Consider the following 27,571-nt stretch of genomic DNA (forward strand, 5'->3'; position numbering starts at 1 on the left):
TTCACATATACTTTGTCATTTGATCCATTGTTAATACAAAAATATCGATCATAGCAGCTTTATGTCTTCAGACAACCAAAACACTGATTGTAAGGGAGTGCAGAGCATTAAAACGAAATGTTAGGCAGAGAGTCTCACAGTGTATTCTTACACATTTCATCTTAGTTATGTGTAAATATCCACCACAGTAGATTCTACAGATGGAGTGCTTTTCTAATTAACAAAAACACCACCTCGCTTACACATCAAAACTAGTGGCGGTAGTGATATAACAAGCTGCTCGGATCCACATACTCTCATTTCATAACATGTTTGAATGTTCAGCAAGTATACTGCTCCATTTAAAAAGAGCCTTTCCCTGTTGTTGACAGAGATAAACATTTTTTTATTGCAAAGCTTTGACGTCGGTGAAGTGAAGTTGACAGTCCAGTAACAGGGGCCGTTTGCTAATGATTTTTGAGCAGCCCCCAACTGAGTCCTAAATGTCTGCAATATCCATAAACAACTCTATACTGTCCAATTAGGCAGACAGAGATGTACTGGGCTGTCAGACAGATTTGCATGGCTAAGCACCTGAGATCCAGAGGATGATGAGGGGGATGGTTCACCGGCCAGGGAGAGAACGTGCACAATGGATGACTTTCATTACAGCATTACCGCATTACATACACACTCATCCAATTACTGCCTGGATTAATTGATCATCGTACCTTTCTTTTCCCAGCACCAGAGCTGGAGCTGGTGTGTTTTTCTCCCTTCTGTACCAACTACACGACCCGCTGCTTTCATTCCTTCTGCTCTATAGCTCCTGTCCCAGGTTTACAGCCAGAGCTCTTCATAAAAAGTCTGAGGGGACATTTTGAGAAGGGAGGGGGGTTTTGTTAGAGAAAACCGTCGTCGGCCACCACTGTGAGGACGGCCATTTGCAGGATCGCATACATTGGGAATAATTAGAATTTATGTATGCTCGTCAATCCCGCCTCATCCTCTTCTCTGCTGTAGACCCATCAGTGGTCAGAAGGGTTCACCGGAGCATGACTCATCCCTGAGTGCGTTTGATCAGAATGAATTATGCCTTTTAGATTCATTATGGCACTTTATTTCTCCTCTCTGTCCTCCTCCCTTGTCCGTTCAGCACCGGGAATGAAATGTACAAGACAGGGTACATATTTTATTGTATGCATGCTGTCATGCACGCACAGTTAAGGATAAGAGGTAGGCAGTGGTGCTATAGTCTGGCTAGCCAATATAATACACTTCACTAAACACTGTTTTATAAGAGACAGTGCAAAGTGTGTTAGAGAAAACAGACACAAAACATGAATGTTCCACAATATCTATAATTTCAGCACACAGGCCTGAAACCTCATGGCATGGAAACAGATGTGTCGCAGCCATCTTGCAGATAATATGAAAAAAAAGCACGACTGGAAGACTTCAAACATGGCATCGTGAAAGCACTTTAATATGACAAAAATCTAATTGAACTCACGCTGTTTAGTGTACAGGACTATGACAAGTGCTAATGGGATCATTTAAGATCATTTAAAATACAAACGAGTCTTCGCTTTCTGTTCATTAATTACTGCTAATTATACGAACAGCTAGCCTTGGCGGGGCAGTGCATTTGGCTGTCTGTGAGTCGGGAACATCAGGTCTGAACGAGAGGATGTCCCATTTCCCTCCTGGATGACTGGCTGAAAATGTGCGGTGGTGATATAATGAATAAACATCACTGTGCTAGAAACAATGGCTTCATTCATGAATGAGTCTTTGTCTTTTTACTTGCTTAACTTATCGTACTTTATTTGACGGGGCTCTCATGTTTTTTTCTTTTATTTTGTGATTTTTTTTGGGGGGATACTGAAGTTGTTGTTCTTGACTACTTTTACCTTGTATTTTTGTAACCTTGTTTTGAAAAGTGCTATATGAATGAAGTTTTCTATTTTTCATTCTGTGAATTGCACCAAAGAAGTAAGAATTATCTGGAGATATCTGGATATTTAATGAACAATAATTTATTTTAAATATAGATAATCGCTTTTTTGGGGGCATCTGTAGTTCACAACTGTCCATTTTCTAAAATGCAGAACAGCATTTGAGATTTCATGGAAATAAGTCCACAACATCATTTAGTGCGAGCAGATTGCATCAACTCATTTCTGCATTTTTAATTGTTTTTTTTTTTGTTCTGTGCCCCCATTCCCCTTCAGGGAAAGAGCCCAGTCTAACAGAAAGGTTAGTAATCTCTGATGCAAGCAAGCTGTTAGATTTCAGATCATGTCAAGTCTTTCTCTGTTAGCGTTTCCAGCCTGGTTAATAATGTAGTTACCTATCCTCGTCCATTTATGCATGCCAACATTACCTATCCAGTTTTTTTTTTTTTTTTTTAACTGGTATCTGAAATAATTACCACTGCCGAGTGGTCAATCTTTTTTTAACTGTTGTTTTCAGCCTGTGTTCAGAGCTTCATCAGTAATCAAGGGTTAATTTCACACCTCAGTGGATTGCCTGCCTTAATCTCTATTCGGTGTAATTAAATCTGTCCAATAAAGTGAGCTCTTTTCCTCTTTGTTCTCTCCCATCTCCTGCTCTTTTTTTTTTTATTGTTTTACACCCATCACATCTCATCGTCTGAACTACAGGCCATCCAGCCTCGTTTGACAGGCAGAATCTATCCCTAAAATTAAAACATTCCTGACCGAGATTGTAAGAGGGAAAGCGGGGGAGGGAGAGGGAGGGAGAGAAAGGGGGAGTTTGCTGAGCTCTGGAGAGGAAAAGGAAAGGGAAGGGAAGCTGACGCATCCAGTGTCTATTTTACTTTCTTTTTTTTTTTTCTCATTTCAACAGGATGGAATGTGAAGATTTGACCCTGTCAATCAGGCCTCTTGACAAGTTTAATCACGGTGTGCCCTCCGCAAAATCATGGCTAAATAGGAATGCAAATAATAGAGCGCTGGGGCCTCTTATAAATGGTAATCAAGAGGACTAATCAACTGACAGGTCCACAGATCTGGCTTGCTCAAGGAGTCACTCAAACTTCTTCTGTTTTTTCTATATTTTAAGCCCTCAAACATTTTTTTACAACATGAAAATGAGGACAAATTAAGGAACGTTAACATTTTTTAACAAATGCATGCACGTGTGTAACAATTATTTTATAGTTTTTTTTGTTCCTGACTGTGTATTTTTTTTTGTTCTAACTTTTTCCCTTTGCAGAATATGAGACAAAAGGTTATATTTAAGCCCTGTAAAGGGTATCTTTCTTTTCAAGAGAGACCAGCAGCAGATTTCTGAACAATGTAAATGAGTCTTGCCAATCCACTTCTCTGTGATCTGCCACAAAAGTCAAGGGCTCCATGAAGACTTTGAAATGTTGATTCGGTTGAGTGTGGTGACTTCCCTTTGCACCTTTAAAAATACAACTGATCTAAGTTTTATGTGCGCTTGAAAGTTGTGAAGGTTGCCTCTCTCTCCCCAATTGTCAAGATGTCAGAGCTAAATATGAAATTCCGTCTTGCCATGACTGCATCAAAAGTCAGGGCATTTTTTTTTTTTTTTTTTTTTAAGTCCATAAGATCAGACACGTGGTACAAATCCCACTACTTTGCCACAAGCATGTCTATTGGGCTGAATCCATCACATCTAAAATCATCCAAATAAATCAATTAATCACTTAGAATTTCATCTTTTATTTGTACGAGTGGAATAGGGATCCAAATCCAGAGATATCCTTTGTGAAATACTGCTGTTGCTTTATGTTTCTGAATCTATAATTCATGTATTTAGAAAACCTTACATTCAGAAGGGGTAAATTGGATTTACCTCGCCATAATTATACATGATTTTAGATGGTTTGGTTTGTCACTGGGAATAAAAGGGGTTATATGGCACGTCAGCTGGATCTAACGTTTTAAAGACTTACACTTCTCCGCTCGCTAATGATGGTTTACAGGCCAATTCTCTGGGGGCAGTCTGAGTGCTTCCAAGATATCACATCTTCACAGGCAATCCACATAACTTAGTCTGGCAATGCCAAAGGGAGGTTTAAAGACAAGCCAAAAGCGTGAGTAAGAGACGTGTCAGAAAACAGAACCATATATAAATCTGTGCAAACAAAACATTACAAGATCAAATCCTCTTTCACCTTCTCGCTCTTGCTCCGGCTCATTTCTATGAATTACAAAATTTAACCACTAATGGGAATTTTTTTGCGGCTTCATTGTAAATCCGGTGCCTTTGATTTCCTTTTTTTTGGGGGATTCGTGTTTATCCACCGAGGCACACCCATACGTCGCACCGGCATGTCATATAACATGAAAAAAACCTCATCAGTGATATTCACCATGCGTTGGATTACAGTCCAGTAACATTGAGCCGCCTGCCTCACCTGCAGAGAAAGATCAACATCCAAACAATGGAGCAGCCAAGACCAGACATCATTAGGCTTCTTAACACCTCACAAGACACAGACAGACTGACATCCAGCCAATTTGGCCATGAGCTGAGATAGCTACTAGTAGTCTGCAACCTCACTATGGACTAATGATGGTCTAAGCCTGTCTTGGCCCTTCACAGGCCCATTTGATCAGGTACAGTAGAGATCCAGTGTGACGTGAAGTTCACTATACATTCAGCAGCATTTACCTGTTTGAATCGCAAGACTTTGGCAGATGATCAACAGAAGTGTTATTCAAACTGATGTATATCAGCTTTACAATACAGCACCTGCCACCTGACACTCTATGTTCTGTCTACGTACTAAAATTAAGAGAGCGGGAGGAGAAGGTCGGACAGAGCGTAAAATCAAAGCCGATAAACAAAGGCGCATGCTGATGTGTGATATAATTAATATTCCACAAAAGACACATAAAGAAAGAAAGTGCCATCATTAGGTTATGAGCTTAACTATACTGTTCATTTTGATTAAAAACAAATAGCAGAGATTGTTTGTCACCGAGCAGACCATCTACTCAGGACTGCAGACAGTTGGATGGATGGTATGAAGGCAAATATAAGGAGGAAGGATGCACGGTATTTATAGCATCCAGATAACACTAGGTTGGAAATTGACAGGCCCACCTAATGATGCTCCTCAAAGTGGCATGGATGCAGACGAGTGGACCTCTTCAAATGGGAGGCCAATCCCTGCTGACACAGGGGATAATAGCCCAGCATTGAGCCCATTGTCTGGGCACCCCACACCATGGCATTTGGAACTGAGCGGCCCCTGTTCCTGTGGACAAATGATCCACACTCTGCCAGGGGATGTCAGCCATCATGTCTCTCAGTCAGCCCGTTCACATGGGAGATGATGGCAGAGGCCACTTTCTCTTAACCTTATTAGGTTATGAATAATTAGCCCTGTGGCAACAAATAGGATAACTATCTATCTATCTATCCGTTGGACCATGATTTGAGCCACAATTTCAAAAATGGAACAATTTTGTCTTGATAAAGAGACAAAATAAAACCTGTGTAACTGTTAATGCCCTGGAACAGTTTTTACATTTTACAGAAGGAGGCCTAGATGCAAACCTGTCTCCTAGAAATTAAGTTTATTTACCACTAATCTGCAACAGCAACTACAATTAGGAAGAAATGCAAAGTTCTGTTTTTATCAGCATAATGTGGAAGCATTGTCAATAAACGGTGTTAAAACTAAGCATATTAGCCAAATATTCAATAGTAACATATTACATTAGGTTTTCTAGAGATATCCACTCAGAGCAGCTAAAGCTGAGTTTTTTACAGATATGTTCAGGAACTCTCAGCACTTGGTTCAGGTTAAGGAAAGAATTTTTGAGTTGACTTGAAGTGTAAGATAAAATTTTACCGATTAACTTGATGAACATTTAACCAAAACCACAATCTTTCCCTGACATTAACTAAAGTCCTTTTGTTGCCTGAACCTGACCACATGCTGGACTCCAGTGTCAAAGTCCTGCACTTCATGCTTCCACCGCCCACCCACACCACCTCTCTGTGACTTCTGTGCTGCATGAAAACTTAGCTCTTCCCCCGCTCAAAGAAACCACTTGTACAACAACGTAATAAGGAAAGAAAATGCATCGTTTTATAAATGTAATTTCTGGGAGGTTTGCATGATGAATGTGACGTTGGTCTGAAGTGATCATGAAAAGAAATGAGAAAGCTATTGATGAAAATCTGAAAAAGCTCTCTTGGCCATTTTGTGTGCACTTTTAACTCCAGCTCGTCGTTTTTCTACTGTCAAGTCTCCAGAGTGCGAGTATGGGAACATGAGGTAAAAATAACAGCTGTGCAACATCAGCCAAGCTTTGTATCCAGCACTGCACAACTCATCTGGTGAACACTGATGAAAACTCAACCTCGCCAAATGTCTAATTAATCAAACTTAAAACTATGTACACGCCTGTGTTTTCAGCCTATAGCTGCTTTAGATGCTATCTATCTATCTATCTATCTATCTATCTATCTATCTATCTATCTATCTATCTATCTATCTATCTATCTATCTATCTGTCTGTCTGTCTGTCTGTCTCTCTATCTATCTATTTCACTCCGGATCTGTGTTATAATTGCGAGTAAACAAAAGAAACACTCTACAGTCATTATAAACCCACCCACAGCTGCCACTGGGACCTCCATTAAGCCCAGTGTTCCTGAGATGCTCTGGTCTTATCTGATTCATCAACAAGACGTTGGCTGGCATGATTTATCTATGCCACTTACTTGTTTTCATTTTGCCCGGGGGCTGCTGCCAGCATCAGGGGCTTCTTTTTACAATGTGACAGCTCCATCTCAAGAGAAAAGACTCCCCATGCAAAAACAGTGCATCAAAACAAATAAGGCCCGAGCCACTTAAGAGAAGTGGCTGCGTTCAGGACCCATTTTCTCTACATGTCAACCAAATGATGCAATGGCACGCACAAATCTGCATTACTTCTGTGCTTATGCCTTTTGTCTGGAAATTCCCTGTATGGGACTAAAAATAGGGTTTGAATACAAACACACCCTGGCATGCATTTGTTGTTGCTTTTTATTTAGAACATGAGCTTGACCCCAAAATTATGTGTAATGATTTTTTTTTCTTATTGATTATCTGTATTTTCTCTCTCTGCAGGTTTTCCATTCACCCATCGCCTTTGTGAGAATCCTCCACCTCCTGGTTTACATCTCCCTTCCCCTTCTCTTCTCCCCAAATCTACAGGCAACGGGACGCTCTTGTACATTAAATAAGAACTGTCACCCTGGGCAACTTGCAGCAATGAAGCATTTATTCTGCCTCACATTTCCTGGCACTTAGAATTATTTCCTTCATGCCTGATAACCAAATTACAATATGGCAGGTCTCCCCGGAGCCACAGGATTGTTAGTGCCAGCTCACAACATACTTTCAACTGATGTGGCATTTCATGTACAGCTGCCAATCAAAGCCAGCAGAAGGGAGAGATGTAAATGAGGGCGGGCCCGACGGTGTTCAATTACTGCTCTGAGCTCTGCATAATCCCCCTTCCCACTGACTGACTGACTGACAGCTCCACATTCCTCCTCATCCCCAGCTTTCTCCCCTAATTTCACTACCTAGGTTTTGCCTCATACTGGGACATAGAATCAGACATTGGAGCGAATTCCTGTCATTTCTGTTTCCATTTAGAATAGAAAAAAAAACGAAAAAGAAAAAAGAAAGAATGGATTATTTGACATCTGAAGGACTGTGAGGGAACTGCATGTGTATTAAGAAAGTAAATTATTGCTTACTACAAATTTCCTACAATTTGTGACCCAAAGCTCAAAGCCAGACAAAGTCTCCTATAGGGTATGTCAGTGTCTTTTCCACTGTTGAATATAATTTTCTCTCTTTCCCCATTATAAAAAAAATGAGAATTTCAACAGCTGAGTGGGCTGAGATACTCTTAGCTGCCTACTCAGCATCAACCTTTGGTAAATACTCAGATTAAAAAGATCCATGAATAGCACTGGTATCTTTTGCTCTTTCTGTCATAAAGACGCCTTTAGATTCCTCTTAATCCCCGTGTTAAAGGTACGCCAGCTTAAGCAATGTTCTGCTTGTGACTGAGAAATGATGCCATTAGACCTGCAGGATTCAAAATGCTGTGTTTTGTACAGGAGCGCTTTAATGCCACAATGTATCATCGGATATAATTCTATATGGCTCGCCTGGCTTCATTTAATTTTAAAATATCAAATTGTTTTTTCTCCACAGTCACCTGATTTTGTCTGCCGTCGTCTTCATCATCCTCCCTTCTCGTCTGTCTAAAACTGGCACTTTTGTTGCATTCCAAGAGGTTGATAAATCAATCCATCAAAAAATTCTTTGCGGTGAAACTCAATCAAGAAAGGTCATGTCGGCGGGAAAAGAACAGATTAAATTAGCATTGAATTAGACATGGAAAGTGAGCTCTGTCAAAACCATCACTGTGCTCAGCACAATTAGAATATGTTAATTATGCATTTCATTAAGGGGCCTCAGCGCTCTTTGAATGTGAGATGAAATGTCACTGGTGTAGGCAGCCGAAAAATGGAAGATTGCCAGGCACAACTTTCTTTGTGCAATGTGTGACACCTTCATTAACATCAGGGATTGCTAGTCTGATTAGACTTTTTGTATTAGTTTAAGCCTTTAGGCTTTCAAATGCTATGCCTTTTTTCTCCATTTTGATGTGGCAGCTAAGACCCTTCTCCATTTCCAAGCAGATATTGTCTATGGTTCAATTCTTTGTTTAAATTCTCCGACATAATGCCATGACATTGGACGTAACATCTCATTGTCTTTGCGCAGATGACGGCATTTACCACGTCTTTGTTTCACATAATCTTGGGTCACTTTCAGCAGTGCCAGACTTAAAGAGCCAAAATTCCCACACTTTGTACTCGTGTGCAGGACGGTGAGTGTGGACGTGATGTTGACGTTAACGGTGGACGGTTTGGATTTTCAGTTTCAGCTTGAAAACATCAGTATTGTCATTTTGAAATAACAATTCAAGATAGATAGATAGATAGATAGATAAATAGAGAGACCGAGAGATAGATAGATAGAGAGAGAGAGAGAGAGATAGACAGACAGACGTAGGTACTTACAGCAAAACACGTGTGGCTCTGCATCGCGGCAGGACGGCCTCGTTTCTCGGCACCAGTGATTAACTCCTGAGTGAACTCGGGAATATCCCACACATGGCGTACTGCTCGACAGGTCATCACATTGTGCTCTGTGGCAATCACACGGAGAACAGATGATAGGTAAGTGAAAGTTGGACCGCAGCAGCAGCTTACATTACAGATCAGCCAACTTTTAAAACTTCATTAAAACAAAATGAAAGCACTTCCCGGCACACTTAAATTAAATCAAAATGCTTTGGGAAGAGATGATGAAAGCCAGAAGTGGGAGCTGCCTGACAATTTCTGCGCTCACATACTTTCATGACATAAGATGATTCTTGTGTGCTGAAAGTGAACCGTAGGAACGATTGTCTCTGGAAGACCCCATCTCACAGATGTAATATAGATGTCGTGAATGAGTGACTACCTGCTGGTCTGTCTTTGTTCCCATAACTGAGAATATACACTACCTGTAGAATTGAGCTCCCATCTCAGTAGCTACACCACAAGATTGCCTTCTTATGGCAACCACATGAGGGTTAAAGAGGTGAGGCTGAAGCTGGGGATCAATTTTTTTTATGTCTTTATGGTTTTCTGTATAGCGGTCATTAATGTAAAATCAATCACTGCTAGGATATTATATTTTAATCACAAGATTTCCTTTTTTATCAAGGACTTTAACACAGAGAACATCTTCTGCAGAACCCTTAATCTTTGCCTGAAAGGATGTATTGCAGTGTGCGACGGTTCATATTTTCCGTGGCTACTCTTCACTTCATCCACCTCGCACGGTCAGCATTACGTTCCACATGAGAGATGGTTCAGAAACATCCACAAGGATGAGGGTCCTGTAAACGATGGCGTCGGATCATTCACTGTCTCTGCTTCGTTTGAGGCTTTGGTTTATGGCGATCATGCGGTTGCACTTGAAGCCTCTGACATGTGCAGGACTGAGTGCTCAGGTGGGAGAAATTCAGAACCTTCCCAGGTTTGCCACAGGTGTGCCATTTGCCTCTCTTGTCTCGCTGTCAAGCGTTTGTCACATTAAAACCTCAGCAGCTCTGACAGTTGCACTCCTAAGAGAAGTGGAGTAATTAAAATGTATCAATCACTTGTTTTAGCACGTGAGGCTGTTTGATCTCGTGCGGACGACAATAACAAAACGAACAATGAAAGCGTCATGTTAGAAAATAATCTACTTACGGAGGCAGCACTGCAGGGAAGCACTCCATCAAAAGTGAAAAATGGAAGTCCGTGTCCAAGGCCTAAATGTATTCCATGGCCGGAGAATGAACTTGCTGCCCATGTGACACATGATTTACACAGGAAAAGGCCTGTGACTCTCTACAATGATAGATCTATGCCTAAGTCTGCCTGGGCTCACTCTATGACATATAATCCTTCTCTTTTAAGTTGTAAGATAGAGATAGATAACAAAATGCTGTATTGATTTCCCTGTCTGCACAGTGGCTGGGTTTTTAAGACTGCACATGTCCACGTCTGAATCTTGACCACAGTGACAACTGTCTCTGCAGCTCATACTATCACTGTTGCTTGCATTTGCATCATTAGATGAATTTAGCCGCTCTGATATTCAGTGCATGTTCTGCATAAAAATGAAATTAAATAAACACCTCAGTGTCCTGTAAGTTATCTGATGTCTTCTTTTCCTTTACAGAGCTATTTAACCGTAGACAGCTGCAATATTTCCCGTATGTTACAGCATGCTCAGCGTGCAAGACGTACATCGGCTTTCACCGGCGTAATTTTGTTTTCCTCTGATCATGGAGCTGCTACTGTGGCTGCTATTCACGCTTGGAGAGGTCGCTTTTTCATAAGTTCAGAAGCGGTTATGAATTTGTGGCATTAGTTTACACATGAGGCCGGAGAGGAGGCATATTTCAAATAAGCAGAGGATTAAGAATTTTCTCAAAATGGCTCATTTGTTTTGGTGAAGTCAGAGATAAAGTAAGACTGACAAGGGTTCTTAATGTGGCTTAGTTAATGTAATATTGTGTCCTAAAAAGGCCTTAAAGTGGCCTTTACGCCAATAAAGGCAACAATTCACTGTTTTCACAAAAACACAGTGAAGCTACACACAGTGTGTCACACAAACAAAAATATGGGAAAAACAGAGATTTCAGTGTCTAACCCATTTGACATTTTTGAAACATGCCTGCCTTTTATCCGTGACTCTTAAAATGTCAGTGAGGACAAAAATAATATTTTTGCACGAAACAATATGTGACAATATGTTCATATTAGAATATAAACTGTGTGCTTGCCAAGTGGGTTGATTTACCAAAGAATATTGTTCAGTCATCGGGAATCTCAATGTGTTTGTTGAACATAAGATACAAGTGTAATGTTTTAGATTAAAGCTGTCGGACTACAGTGAAATCGTTTTGTTGATCTGGGCTGATACAGATAACAACTCTGTGTTTAAGACAGATTCAAAAATAAATTTCACTTTTTCAATCACAAAGTACCAATTCAAAAATTACAGGCCATGGGGATATTGTTATAATTTGTTTTGGACCTCATGGCAAATCTGCCTCATGTCATAAAAACACTGTGTGTCAGATGGATGGGAGATTTAGTGCCAGACCCTGTGTTTCCTCTGTCTGAGACTGTGTCCTCATCTGGGGCTGGAAAAGTGAGTTGCAGCAGCATGTCATGTCACATTAACACAACCTGATTGTCATTCCGCATTTAATTGGAGCTATATCACAAAAAATACAAAACAAACATGTCTAAACATATTCAAGCTCTTATGGGTCATTAGACAACGTTCAGTAGTTTTTGGCTGGGTGGTGTGGGGTGTGTTTTTTTTTTTTTTTCCTTTCTTTGTTGTTGTTGTTTTATTTTGCTGGAGGACCATAGACCCAGGCTCTGTTTATAGACTGAGAGGAATAGCTTAAATCTGCTGGCGTCAATGCTGATTCATGTCAAACTGAGTGACAGGTGACCCGAGAGCCGGCAGCCAGACAGTGAGACGGATTACAAGTGAGCAAAACGCCAACAACCTCTGGCCTGCTGTGGGGCAACAGATGACAGCAGAGGAGGGCAAGAGGTGGAGAGCTCTGTACTCAACACCCCCCTCCCACCCCCCACACCCCTCCCCTCCATCCATCCATCAACCCATCCCCCTCCTGGCCACTATCCACTCAGGCTGACTGATAGACAAGGGAAAATGAGAACATTCAGTTGTTAAAATAATACGGCTCTGTCACGTATTCTGGTCACATGTTACCGATTTAACGTTTTACTATTCAGGTGTCATTGCTACTGTGACTATGCTGCGTTTAGTTAGGGTTAAAATCCAAATTATGCCAAGTGATGCTGTTGCAGTAAATGTACAAAGCGGCAGTTTGTAAAATGACTTGTCAATCAAAAAGGTCATTGTTTCTTATGTGGTAGTAGCAGCGGTAATTACATCAAAGCCCAGTACAAGCGAGGAATAAGTGTTTCTGGCTTTAGGGCCAACAAGGCTGCAAGTCAGGAAGTGATCTATTAATAGGAAGGTGTGAACAGTGCATGGTCCTCATGAAAAAGTGAACAAAAAAAAAAAAAGAGAGGAAAGGAAAATGCTTCAGCCTACACATTTATAGCGGCAAAAAGAAAGCACTCGTGCTCTTGTTGACTGCTGGCTGCAACAGAGCCAACAAACCCTGAATTCTCCTGACAGTATCTGAGGGGTCCAAATCCAATCCCATCCAATTCTGGTTGTTGGTTTACAGCGAAGACGACCTTGTACAGTGCTGACAGTCAACTTCTTTCCAGGCTCCTTCCTTGGGTTTTTTATAATTGTTATACCCCACTGAGCTATGAAAAAAAAAACAGAAAGTATTTTGATGTTTGAATGTGTATGAACCATAATGATTCAAAACTTTCATGTTCAATAATGTGTAATAAAAATCCACTCTGAAAAAAATTACACTTTTAAAACAAAGTAATAGCCATGACCCAAACAACGTCCCCTTCTGGGCCGATCAGCGGCAAATGTGTCACTTTATTTTGAAATGTAATTTCCCCTTGGACCAATCAGAGTAATTCTGAAAGCCAGGAAGCTGCGGCGAGATGCATCATTTTTCCAAGTTTTGTCAAAGCGACATCAGTCATGTCTGATGTTGTGTGTTTGACACATAAATGAGCAAACAGATGTTGCACAGCTCCTTCTCGGGCTCGTCTGTGTAATTCTGAAAATCGGAAAACACAGCTGTGAGTTTCATCATTTTCCTAAGTTTCAGCAGAATCCAACCAGCAAGTAAACACTGTGCTGCTCTGCTGTGGACCAATCACTTTCATAAAAAAAAAAAAAAAAAAAAAAAAGCCATAACAGTGCCAAATAGATGCATCATTTGCTTCAAAGAATGTTCAACTGCTCTTCTGAGACTGTTATGTTGCTCTTGAACATTACCTGTACTTAATTAAGCTGCTCTTGTCTGTGTCTTTGTTTTAGCAATACATGAAATGACTGTATATGTTAAAGGGGCCGCCTGTGGTGATGAAACCAACTCCCTCAGCTCAGTTCCCTTAACTGCTCTGGTTCATTCTCACCACCGTCATCATCCTCGTTTGCAACAGAACGTTATGATAAACCTACTCTATGCTAAAGTTAGCAACTAGCTGGAGAACACGGTGGAGCATTTAGCAGCTAAAGAACCAGATATTTCCCTCAGGAGGTGACAGAGACCAAAAACTACAAATAACTGCTAATGTTTGTCTCCCGTTTACCAACATGTTCCCCACAACAACAGAGAAACACTCATTTCCTCACGCCATGATCTGAACAGCACATCCTTAGCTAGCGTAGCAACCCTGGCTAATACTTTAACAAGCTAATGTCGGTGGTGGAACCAGTCTGAGACAAATGAGAAAACAACAGCAACTTTTGGGGGCTGTAGGAAAGAGTTAGTGACGATAAACATGTCTTATTATGGTCTGCTCATGATCCTCAGCAGCTATGCTAAGGTTCCTGACCTCATACAGAACGTATGAATCACTATCCGACATACTTGACACCAGTCTTCCAGTGTGAGTGCTCAGTCGTCAAGCTGAAAATTACACCAACAATACATCTAGTGAGTGAGCGCCTGGTCTTACAGAAAGCTGTGGTCAAATGCTATCTTGTTCCTCTTGGCACTGGCTGTTTAGTTCAGTTTATCTTTGAAGAACATTTAAAGCCCCCCTGTCACACACTGGCACTCTCTGGTATCAGGCACTCAGGAAAAATGGCTTTCTGTTGGCTAGAATCTGACAAAAAACTGACTGGGTTTCTGTTCGCTCCCAGATGTAAGACTCTATGGTTCCTGTGAGGATGTGTTTTGCCTGTCCACACATCACGGGATGCAGCTGATGTGCTCAGTTATGAACTTCTTAACAACACGATCATCTGGACCACCAGCACAAACCATAACGATTTCACGATTTTTCATTAATGTTCCTCAGAGTTCTCCGTACTTATTTTATTCCCCATGGATCGCAATGTTTTCTGAAGCCTGTCTATGGCTAAACTTTTTAGAGTGTAATTTCTAAAGCTTCATTTTTTTTTTTTATCCCACTGTAAACAAATGTCCTATTGGTTCCCTGTCTCTACCTGGCAATTATTTAATATTTACTGGGTAATTTAAAAAGTTTTTACTTACTGTAAGTGCAATTGATTTCTAGGTCTCTCCTAAATGCAAATCTGTTACCACATATTGGCTGTGATTATTGATCTGGTTTTCAGATTGGAAAGACAAATTAGGTTTTAGATCCGAAAATCTGACTATTTTTACATTCCTCTTGGTTGGACCTTTACTTGGACAATTAAAAACAGGAAACTGCTTTAAAAATACTGGACTTTCTCAGAAAATGCCGTTGAATTGACATTAATTTCATTATCTATCCTCTATGTGCGTTTACTATCAGTCTTTTTCCATTTCTGTCCTTGTGGCTGCAACGCTTCTCTGAGTTTCCAAACATAACTCCTACGCAACTCCATGTTAAAGGTTCAGAGGCAAAATAGTAAATGAAAATAAATTTAAAATCTGAATGTAAAAGTCAAACAACTGAATAATCCAGTGAATCAAATGGACATCCACTATTCATCTGTCACAAGATCCAAATATGTTTGCGCATGTTTCCAGGTACAATCCTTATTTACCGCTCATCCATAGATCAGTCAGAGCACAGGCCTGTTACACATATTAAAGCATCCTAATAAGCGCAGGTGTCACCCCCGTCTCTGGTGTCTGGCCATTTGCTTTTGCTCTGTGAGTCCAGAGATGCTTGGGAGACACAAGCAGCCAGTCGGCAAGAATTAGAGCAGCGTCCATGATTGTGCTGACGTCTGCAAGGGGCTAGGCTGGAGATTAAGCCCAATAAAAATGTGTGATTTGTTGCTTTCATATTTGGAAGATGTCAGCTTCAATTTGAGCTAGCACGCTGCCTTGAGGCAGGCTGGGTGACAAATATGAAGGATGCACTGATGAACTGCTGGCAATCAAGTGTTAGTTCTCTCATCCAGTATATGATGGCAATGAAAACCTCCACACAGTGTTACACAGAGGTTTTGCCACAGCTAATGGTATCATTTAAAAAAAAAAAGTCATATATCAGCTAAAATAGAAAGAGATTTGATTTATTTATTCATCTTTTGTTCACTCATTTTGTTATGAATCATTTATTCATTTATGCTTCTGCTAAAGCTTTCTACTGCTACTGGAAAAAATGTGATGCTTCACCCTGACATGTAGTCTACATGTGATATAACATGCCCAATTTGACAACACCTTTTTTAGTATGTTTTGCATTTATAAGCAGTATCACAAACATTAATAAACAGTATAATGTTAGTTGTATGGGTACGGGTCAGCTGTGATATTTAGTTGTTGACAAATTGCATTAATAATCACTATAACTACTTACAACTACCGGTATAAAACATTTATTAAAGGTTTGCTGCTTATAAATCCTAAATTTGGAAACGTAAAGCTAACTTTTGACTAAAATGTAAAATTTTAAATAAAAAAAATTAATGAAATGTAGATAAAAATAAAATTATTTATCAACTACTTTGAAATACACTCCTTATTAGCTGGAGCCTGGCTCACTGGCAAAACCTCAAAAGTTCTAAAACCAATCAATAGCTCTTTTCAAAGCAAGGCAGCTGTGAATATCTGTAATTATTAAGCAATCATTACCAGCGATAATAATTAAAAAGCCAAACGTGCAAAGGGTTAGGATGGTCTGAACGTTATCAGGAGCAAGGATCGACTGACTGTTTAAGATTCTGGAAGTTTGAAAATACCTCATGCATTATGACTGAAGCGCTACCCCGAGTTCCCTGAGTTTAATCCTTTTTGCAAGTGCTTCATCAACCTTCAGCTTTTTTGACAAGACAGAAGTTTCAGCATGTATGATTAATAAGATACAAATGTGCAACTGATATTTGATAAATGACTTTGGTTTCATATTCATGATGTACAATGAATATGCAGCACCAGGGGCTTAGGCCTACTTGATTGATCAAATGTATTCCATTCATCACTTATTTTTGCTTAATTAGCATATTTGAAGCAACACCATTAAGAGTGGAGGACTATGGGCTATTTGGAAGATATGATGTATGTTAGAGAGCACAGATACATGCATTCTTCTTTGTCTTGTAGAGCTCACAATCTCAGGAGGAAGAATTTGTTATAAATCAGATTTTACAGCTTAATATTTACCCCCCCCCCCCACCAAAAAAAAGCAAAGCTACAGCGTTTAGATACACCATTTTTTTCACTACCCTTGTATTCAAAGTCTGTGGTCGACCACATTTGAAAATAATATCATGTCAGTGTGTATCTGCAACAGTACAATGCAGATAAAAGGACAATGAAATGTTCTGATATGTGTGTGAAAAGGAACGGAGAGATGTAATGTTCTTTCTGGGATATTTCTCAGAGGGACGTAATAACCTGAGGACTTTGGGGAGAATAAATGGGAGAAAAGGGAGTTAGGATGTGGGTCATTATAGCTATAAGTTCTAAAGCCCTTCATTAAACACATGAGCTAGTCATTACCCTGCTGCTGTGTGATGAACATTTTGAACCCTCCTCTACCCCACCATCCACCCCCCGCCCCCACTCCTCCTCCTCCTCCTCCGGTTTACAGGCCAGATGATGCAGAGAATCCATGCTTGTCTGGCACAGGGCGAAGCAAAGTCAGGCACAGTGTAAATGTTTTGTGTGTATCCAAGCAGGCAAACTCTGATGCACATTTGCCCTATTACAGCACATCAGCATCAGGGAGACGCACGCTAGTGCAAGCAAGGAGCGTACACTTATCATTATTTGATAGCATGTTTAATGACAGATTGACAAAGGATTTGCAAATGCGAGCTGGCGTCAATTTCGCTAAGGTCGGGTTTCACTGCGTCTGCAATGCAAGTGTACTTATGTGCATAATTTGATTTTTCAACTAAGCTATTAGAACTGTTTTAGAAAGTAACTCCAAGCTGGAAAAAAAAAAGGAAAGGTCTTCTGATGTTTTGAAGCTTTAACACATTTCAAAAGAATTTTGCAGCGAGACACTGGTAAAATCAATGAATTTTCATAGCGAAAATAATAAATCATATATGTGCGGGCTATAGGTTTTGATTGGCTTCACTACATTTAGAGTCATTTCTTTTAGAGAAAATGTCTGGGACATGACTGTATCAATTTTAAACTGCATTTTCTCTTGTTAATTTTATTGTTTTTTCATAAAGGGGAACCATGGAAGCAGTCAGTCTTTATCACTGCATCATCTGCCCAGTGCTCTGGCTAATGTTGAGTACTGCAACAAAAAAATAATGTTTGTGTTTTATATGTTTACTTTATATATATATATATATATATATATATATATATATATATATATATATATATATATATATATATATATATATATATATATATATATAGTCTGTGTGTGCCCATGTACGAGCACATTACTGTGCAAAATATTTATCATCATCAAAACCAAGATTGTGTGTCTGTCTGTGTGTATGTGGGTGTTGTTTGTGTAACTGCAGAAAACCGACTGTGATCTGTAATTAGCCATGACGTGTTAGATATACAGTGCGATTAACTGCGTTAATATGCAAACATCCAAAATGAATTAATATAAAGCATCAAAAGAATTATGGGTTTATTTCACTTAATTACCTGAGATGCTTTACCTGAAGTATATCAATGTTTAATAACTCATGTATTCATATTAGTGAGCATTATGATTATGTGAAAAATGGAAGCTGCTGATACGTATTTCGATTTCCACCCACCACATTTTATGCACCTACAAATGACTGGCGACTGCACGATTACAGTCACATTAACCTCACAAAGTTTGCACAGCTATATAACATTTTTGTGTACTAACAATAAATCCCACATTGACTTTGACTTATTAGAGCAAATTACGGTCAGAGACAACTAATTTCCCTCTGTGATTGCACTGATGATAGCATTTTTCTTTGGTTAGCCTTGGGCGAATCTCTACTAGGTTGTGCTGAATCCTCAAAATGTACTTGTAGCCCATATATGCTCTGAATAATGATTTGGATTTACACACACAGAGAACTTCTAAACCGAATAAAATAAGCCAAAACAAAATAAATATTCAATAAAAATGATTAAAAAATCGGTGTGGTAAGTGTCATCGTTTCTTTCTGCAAAGCATCCTGCTGCAGCTTAAGAACAATGCTTGCTTCCATTTAGAATAAGTTGCTCTCCTCTAAAACATAATGGCCCTACAGACAAATCAGAGATCCATCGGCGAAGAAAGGCACTAAATAATTTATAGCTTTAATCTGCTCACTGAGGTGTGTGGTCTTTGACAGTAATTATAAATGCAGGGAGAAATTATAGCTGAATACTTTAACTGCATTAGGAGTCATCTGATGAACAACGTGATTGCCTGCTCATTTCCAACAATAGGGGGCAAGTTGGTGTCACAGCATTCAAATCACCACAGTGCCCATGTGCTTTTTCCCATTTACCATCAAATGTCACTTGCCTGTTATAAAATAGAGATTTGATGGGTGGAGGTAATTGAGGACTTGATTGCTTGAAAAGAGATGAATTGCATAAAATGTTTATGAATTTAGAAGGCAATTATTTTTAATAGCCTTGAAATAATAGAGCTGGAGGAAATATGTTTAATTGTTATGATACCATCTTGCAGCAACAGCAGCGGCGTTCACAGGAAAGCAATAAAGTCTGACAAGAAGATATATCTTTGAGGTGTATCTAAGAGTCATAGGGTGAAAAAGAGAATGCAGCGTACTGTACAGAATGAGGACGCTGTCCTTTGTCTCACAGAGGTTCTCCAAGGATTTAAAAACTTTTAAGAGATGAGAAAGATATTTAATTTAAATATAACTGGTTCATGCTTTATTTTATTGGTCTGTAATTTCTGAATAATTTCACGGTGATTTCTTTACAAGTTTCCTGAAAGACATATGTAATTTGGTTCGAATTACAGGTAAAATTGAAATTTCAGTGAAAGAAAGGCTCAATTTAAACCAGAATTTGAACTTTATTCTCCATTTATCTTGAATTGTATGTTTGCCTGCAGCAAAATGTCACATTTTTGCCTGTTCAGCCGACTAAGAAACTCTCTAGGATTCACTGGAAATGAATAGTATTATTTCTAAATTCATTAATTGAACAGTTTCTATTTTCCAAATGTTTCATTCAACTATTAGGAAATTACCTACTTAATAGTATAATTTGTTGGTATAACATAAAGCATATATGTTTTGTTCAGTGTGTGCAACACTGGTCTCAGTGAAAATCGTAAAATCTTTTAAAAACAAACTCAAGCTTCTAACTTCATAAGCAAACAATTAAATAAACAAAAGAATACAAGCTGTTATCAAATGTTAACTCTTTATTTGAATAAGTAAAAAAAGGTGCAGGTATCACAGGTATCATCTGTCTTGCTGTTATCCTTGTTGCATGAAACGCACTGTTTTTTTTTTCTTCTAAAATATATTTACATGTGAAATATCCTTGTTTCCAAACTGTCTAATTATTTTTGAGTCATGTACAGAATCCGAGTCTAAACTGGTGATTAAACATTTATTAAAGTGCTTTTTTTTTCTCTCTTCTATCATTGCAACACAAAACATCTTTACATAGCAATACACTGTACAGGTCTGCATGAGTGTTTTCATGTGTCGGGCTACCTGTTTTAACAGCTGCACATTTATGCAGGTGTACTGTATCACAGAAGTTGTAAAGTACAATTAGTTCATTATTTTGTCTTTGAAATACAATTGAAACTTGACATATCATACAAATAAATAGTAGTCATAGCCTGGGCTATTGCATGCAAACATCAGCAAGTATGTTTCTTCAAGCAGTAATACATTTCATTACTGGTGATGCATTTGAGCTGGGTGCAAAAGTATCTCTTAGTGTTTCCTTATACAATTTCTAACCAGTGTGTCTTTGCTGTACTCCATGAAATGTTTTAATAATGATGCACACTACACAACGCTAACTGGAAAATGGTTGAAATATCTGACCCGTGTATTAAAATAAAAAAAAAAGGAATAGAAGGAAAAAACAAAAGTGTCAATAATATGAAAAAAAAAAAAAACTACTCCTTGTCCATTTCCACATATTGTGAATGGTTATCGGGGGATTTGCTGTGAGTTTTACTCAAATGGAGTTTGACTGCGTGATTACTCGCAAATGTCCGACAGCACAGCTTGCATTTGAACTTTGAGTCAATGTCCTCCTCTGTGACTAGAGCCTCTGTGGCTCTCACACTGAGGACCTTCGACAGTTCTGGCTCCTCTACCTTCGTCTGGTGCTCTACTGGCATTTTGCACATGTCTTTGATTTGGAACCCGAGATGGGATTCCAGATGGGAAATGAATGTGGTCGGCGACCTAAACTGGGAAGCGCAGTCATTGCAGTAGAAGACCGGGTGGCCCGTGTCCATGTTCTTCAGAAATTTGGTCCCTCCGGTTTTGCGCAGTTGGTATTTTACATTTGCTAACCAATGGCTTATGGTGGTCATGGACAATCCAGTGAACTTGGAGATGTGCATCCGTTCCTGAGGGCCGAGGTCTGAGAGTAAGTATTTCCCCTCAGAGGTCTGGAAGAGGCTGGAGGCAAACTGAGCTTGCAGGATGAGAAGATGGCGAGGATTCCAGTTCGACTGTCTACCTTTACGCTTGTGGACGGAGTACACCTCGGCGGACACATCCTCAAAGCGCCTGACATCTGATTCCAGTTTCATCGTCGGGATCCTTGACGGAATGGAGGGTTTTGGCGTAGTGGCTTTCGGAAGAACTTTCACCATGTCAGCTATGTCAGACAGAGCATATTTCTGTGGCATCGGGGTGGAGGGCTGCAGGAGCCCTGAATCCGGCTTGTTGTGTTTAGATTTCGTCAGGTCTATTGGCTGGTCATCACTAACAAAGAGAAAGGTGTTATCAGGCCTATTTCTTCTAGGATTTCCAAGCATTAAAGCTGGTTTCTCGCTGCTACGATTAATGTCAGCAAAAATGGACTGGGTGTGAGCAGATAGTTTATCTGCTCTGGAGTTATTGGGCTTATTTGCTTTGCCCAGATGATTGTTCAGAACTGACTGCAGTGCACTAAGAGGGTTTATGCCAAGTATATCCGGAGTGTCACTGAGAGGCTCTGAAGTAGTGCTGCGTCCATTGCTGGCAGAAGGGCTTGGTGTCTTGCCTCTGTCAGAGAAATCTGGGCTCAACTTCCCTTTGATCGCTTCACTCCCTTCATTCACACAGTCAGCATCAAGCTTTGAAGAGGAAGAGGAATCATCCTGACAATCGCTGTCATCATTCTCCAACAGATCAAACTTAATATTCTGACTTTCTTTACCATCGCTAATGCCAACCTTTTCTTTTTTGATGTCCACATTTTGATGCTGTCCCTGGGGAGCCTCAACTCCCACAGCACCGTGGTATAGCTTCCCCTTTGGGGCAATCGGTCTCAGCTTGTGGTTAAATGTCTGCTTTAGCTGAGTAGGGGGAGATGCAGAGAGAGGGGCGCTTTTGATGATGCCAGAGAGCTGATAGGCAGCATGAATGCTCGGGTAGGCACTCCAGCTTGGCGTCCCTGTTTGAGCTTTATTGATGGCAGAGGCCACTGTGTTGGCTAAAGATTTAAGAATGTCCCCTCCTCCACCTGAGTCCTGTTCAAGATCCTCCTCACGGAGATAAGGGTACTTAAAAGCCCCATTGCCTGCCTTTTGATCCTCACTCTCTTGCTTGTCATCTTTAGCTTCAGTTTCTTCCATTTTGTCTGATGTGCCTTCCCCCTGGCTATCCTTCTCACTCCTCCCGGGGGAGGCATTTTTTGGAGACACCTTTTCTCCCTCAGTGTCGCTGGCAGCAGGCTCGGCTAAGCCCTGGATCTTCTCTATGGCCAGGGGGTCAAGCGCTAACTGTTTACCCTTTTTAGAGGCTGAGTTTGTGACTTTGATGAAGTGTCCAGTGACCATCATGTGTGTGGTCAGCTGCTGAAGGGTGTCATGAGAGCTTCCACACTCCATGCATTTAAGAATCTGAGACTTGCACGTCTCAAACTGCCAAGTGTAACTCGCGCCGTTCTGATAGCCGTAGCGATTGTTGTTGGCATTTGAGATGGTGGCAGCCCGTTGTGCCTCCGTGTAGCCAGACACGCCAGTCGTAGAGTCAGGGGAGCAAGGCCGTGCCGTTTCAAAGGCCCGTTTCTTTGCTGGTGGCAACAATTTGGGCGTGATTACGGGGATTGGCTCTTTTAAAGGCACTTTTTGGTAATGCTTAGTTTTAATCATGTGGACGCTCAAATCCTGAAGTGAGTCAAAAGAGTGGCCACAGAACATGCACTTCAAAACTTTTTGTGCATCCTCCTTTCCTTCCATATCTTGCAAATTTCGTTTCCTAGATTTAGAGGACGAGGCAGACGAATTACTCTGTTTGCTGTGGTTGTTGTCCTGGTAGTGTCCACTCTTATTCATGTGGACTGTCAGCTCCACAAGAGTGTCATAAGCTGCACTACAATCCTTGCAGCGAAATCGGCTGGCTCCTGTGAACACTGAGCCACAGGGTTTGGTGGTTTGCCTGTACAGGTGGACAGAGCTAAAGAGGTTGGGTTTGGACGCAGGCTTTGGGGAGAGCGTCTGCTGCAAGGTCTTAGACAGCGCGTCCTGGTGCCAGTCAAACTCGCTTTTGCTGCTTCCGTTGGTGCTGTCACAGTTGGCTTTGCTGGTGTTTTTGGCCATTTTCAAGTCCATTCCTATCCCCGTCCAGTAGGAATCAGAGAGAAAGTTTGCATAGGCTGCCCTCATTTTCTCCAAGCTGCTGCCCATCTCGTCTTTGTGTTTGGAGCTGCGACTTTCGTCATCCCTCTGGCTCTCAGGTGGCGAGGAGGTTTTGAAGTCTGAGAGTCTGTCACTGCTGTCGCTAAGGTGCGACTCCAACTCTGCCTCTTGATTGGAAAGGACACTAATGGGAGAGTTCTGGTTGCTATAAGTGTTAGTGCTCTTGTTGTCTAGCTCTCTGTCCTCAGACACTTTGGGGCTGGTCTTCTCTGAACATTCCTCCTCAGTTTGAGTGTCGTTCTCTCCGTCTTCCTCAGTGATGGAATCCTGGAGAACGGCGTCTTCATCAGGCATGTACACTAGAAAAGGAAGGGACAGATAAATTAATGACATTAAAACACACTGCATAACAACAGTTTAATGACTTTATAACTGACAAGGCATAATATTCAGACAATCCACATACAACTTCAAATAATTTGTGAGAAGCCATTTAAGACGGCGGTTGCTTTATGCCTCGGGAGGTGGGAGAGTAAAGCTGGACATAACGTCTTTACTAACAAACTGCAGCTGGTGCAACAGCATCATGTGATTCACGACAGGCCATTGACTTAGTGCTGCATCCAAGGTTTTTCTGACCTCAAGTTGAGATGTTTACAACAATCATTGGCCACTGAGTGACAAAAGGAAATTGATTCTTCTGGGGCCTGTTAAGTGTTATTGCAAATGACCTATTCCATAGTGATTATGGATGTCACAAAACTGCAATGAAAATGTAAGCCTTATGTTCTGGGTAACATCTCAGCCTCCCTAAAGCTATGTGCGAGGAAAGGGCTGAACACAGACTCAGATATTCTAATGCCCCCCCCACCCCCCCACCACATCGTTGCTCTATCAATAAATTAAAAAGCTCGACTGTGAAAGGTGAGAAAACACTACTCCAGAAGACATTTAGCCACTCTCACAAGGTTTCAATATTCAGCAATCGGGAAACTGCAAAATAAAAATATGTTGCAAATGTGAATGCTGATGCTGATGAAGACGTTGATCACGCTGGTGGAAAAGCTGATTCAATTATCAGTGTTAAAACCAGACAATTATACAAAATTTCAAAAGATTACTGGCAATCTGTCATGTCATTATATTTTCTCTGACAGTCTCATAAACAGCAATTACTTCTTTCATTATTCACCTGTTCATTCTCCCAACTCATAGAGCACAAACATTATTGCTTCAATTAACAGATAATTAAACAACAGTATTTCTAATTGACACATTTCCCATCATCCAATTAGTGGAAACTCTGACTCAGCATAGAGGGATTTTCGTGTGGCTGCAGGGCCTGCTCGACACAATATGAACACAGCTCCAGAAGATTAAAATGTCCTTCCTGACAATAACTATTTCAGATTATTTTAAATCTAACCACCCGGAAACCCACGTCAACACTATCACAGCCAATGTTTGCATATCTTTTCAAGACATCCTGCAATAAATGCAGTTTGTCAGTGTTGTCACATATCTGAGATATTTTCCGCCTCATAGTCATGCTGGAAAATGTGCATTTTGGGAGCGACGTGGCAGATGTGCTCTGAGTTAAATATGAATAGGACATAACAGCCCTGTCCAGGCACTTATGCATTTCATGTGGTTAATATTTCTTTTCTGAATAGAAGGCACTCCATGAAGGGATGGCTGCAGCCGAGCACTCAGGAGTCCCGCACTGGGCGGCCCATAGAATGTCTTCCCTTCTTTGCCTTCTGAAAATAAGACTTTTTTTTTTTTTTATCAATATTTCAAAAGTGCCTCAAGAGAAACCCTGGAGGTGAACTGCTTGCCAGCTAATGGATGGAGATGGAGATGGGATTCGGACTCTCAAAACAAACATGGAGAATGGGGCCTCGTGAACAAGAGCCTGTGCACACACACACACACACACACACACATTCGCACACACCCAGGAGCCCCAGTGTGCTACGACCTTGATCCACCGCAAGAGAGATGTTTTGATTGGCCAACTGAGATCAGTGATGGCCTCCAAAACACCCTTGATGCTAAGGGAGAGAGTTGTCAAGAGCACAGAGGTATGTTTTATTTATAGTCTTATATATAGTATTCACAGTGAAGGAGAACACCAATGGCTATGACAAGCTCCCAGTTGATGTCCTCTCTCTTCAAAGTCATCACTAAAACTGAAGGACTGGTAAGAACGAGCACCAAAGTGGGGAGATGAGCATTTTTCCAGTCCAGCGGTGGCTAAACAGAAGTGGTTCATTCCCAGTACACACCATCATGTAATGGCCACTTCCTGCATATTTTATGTACCTTCAATTTCACCAATACATGCCATTCAGTACGACCGACCCTATAAGTAAAATAAATGTGTTTCACAGAGGAAGGCTAAGAAGAGTTTTCCTGGAAATAACCACTTACATGTAGATTTATCAGTTTTAATGCGAATGTTTGTGTCTTATCTTGGTGTTTGAGGATAGAATTGACAGAGATTAACAGTTGCCCTTCCTGCTGTTCTATGCCCTTCTATCAGATGCCCTAAGAAGCAGACATCCAGAGGCACCAATTAACCTTCTGGCAGGGATCACTCCAAGATACCCGCACGTCTAGCTCTGCGCCTCACACCATTTGCAACTGTGCTCTGCCAGCTCTTGGTCTACCACAGTACTGCTGCCATGCCAAGCTGCATTGCTTTTTAACACAAGATCATATTCAAGGGCGATGCCACAACAACAACAACAACAACAGAGAACACCTACAAATTACATAATGACAAACAAGTTTGTAAAGAATACAGAATAAACTGCCAATATCCCTCATAAAATTGCACTACTTGAACTTGTGCATGACTGTGTAAAGCAGAAGTGAAGAACACCAACTGCTTGCTCATTACTTTTTTTTTCAGAACTTAGAGAAGAAAAATAAAAAAATAAATGCCTGTGTTGGAAATGCTGTCTCTGAGTCCACGCAAAGCAACTCCCAGCCTAACTAGCCTTACAAAACAAGAGGCTGGCATGCCTTGCCTGAGATTTAGCATGTCATAAACCGCTGTAAAGCCTCCAATCTGTGTCACTACAAATTTATATCTTCAGACAGAGATATGCAAAGGTCAAAAAACCTGAGGTGTCCATCATAAATCAGGCAGCTGAAGTGTTTATAACCTTTATCCGTTAGAACAGACTCTTGGCATAGCAAGGCCTGGATTTACAGAAGCAGCAGCCTGTTTCTGAGCCAAAAGACTTTTCCCTACATCTAGAGAAACCAGCTAACTGCACAGGAAATAGTACATTACATTTACTGCTACGTTCGTGGCAGCATGCTGCCCAACTGGATTGGTGCTACGGGCTTCAATGACAACATATTTACAACTCAACTTTAAGCACTAATATCTTCATAGAGCACAATCCCTCCTCCCTTGTGTAAGTGAGTCTATTCAAAATGTGTCAATCATCACAGACATGTGTGTGCCAGCCGTAAAAGGGCATTCTGTTTCCAATATTAACATGCCAGTAGAAACTTTTGTAATGGTGAGAACATCAACATTTATCCCTTGGAAGGTCAACATTTCCTTCATTAATCTGACAAGCCACAGAGAGTTAGCAGCCTGAGGAGCTTAGCTAATGGACAGCTGCAATACCCAGCGCAGGACTTTGTGAGTATCCGAGGTAACACTATCTTCAGAGAAGATTGGGTAATTCATAGGTGCCAGTGACAGGTCTGCACGTCTGTGCCACTTTCCCCAGCGCTCTCTGGTTGTCTCAAGCTACAGTTTTTGCTGCTCGCAAATCAATATCTCTTTTTACTTCTCATTGATTGCCTAGCGGTGGGACCAACCTAAGCAGGACTGTTATGACATTTCTAGATTTCCCCCTGTCCTTGGAACAATCAATTACACGCGCATGGCAATCAAAACCTCTTTGCAAAATGAACCTGCTCCATGACATTTTCATCTCCCGGATTTATGCCGTGTAAAGAAAAAAAAAAAAGAAAAGGAGGGGAAAAAAAGGAGGAAAAAAAAAAAAAGGGAGGCTTGCTGGATAGGCAGAGCACACACTAACAACGCAGGTCAGGATCACTGAGCAATCCCCGGGCTGTCTGAGTAACTATCATCTGTTTCTCCTTTCTGTTTTCACTCACATGTCAGCAATGTGCCCAG

The 27,571-nt window shown here is 40.7% G+C and overlaps 1 protein-coding gene across 1 annotated transcript in view; it reads right to left on the minus strand.

Moving 5' to 3' along the window:
* Positions 1-19,989: 19,989 nt before the first annotated feature.
* The window catches only part of LOC121198005 (teashirt homolog 2), a 39,288-nt gene continuing 31,706 nt past the window's right edge, over positions 19,990-27,571 (minus strand). The window contains exon 2 of the mRNA XM_041061801.1: positions 19,990-23,762. Coding sequence (XP_040917735.1) covers positions 20,722-23,762 — 3,041 coding nt within the window. The 3' untranslated portion in view covers positions 19,990-20,721. The remainder of the gene's footprint in view (positions 23,763-27,571) is intronic.

The sequence above is a fragment of the Toxotes jaculatrix genome, chromosome 2 (genome assembly GCF_017976425.1).
Source record: "Toxotes jaculatrix isolate fToxJac2 chromosome 2, fToxJac2.pri, whole genome shotgun sequence".
Lineage (NCBI taxonomy): Eukaryota > Metazoa > Chordata > Actinopteri > Toxotidae > Toxotes > Toxotes jaculatrix.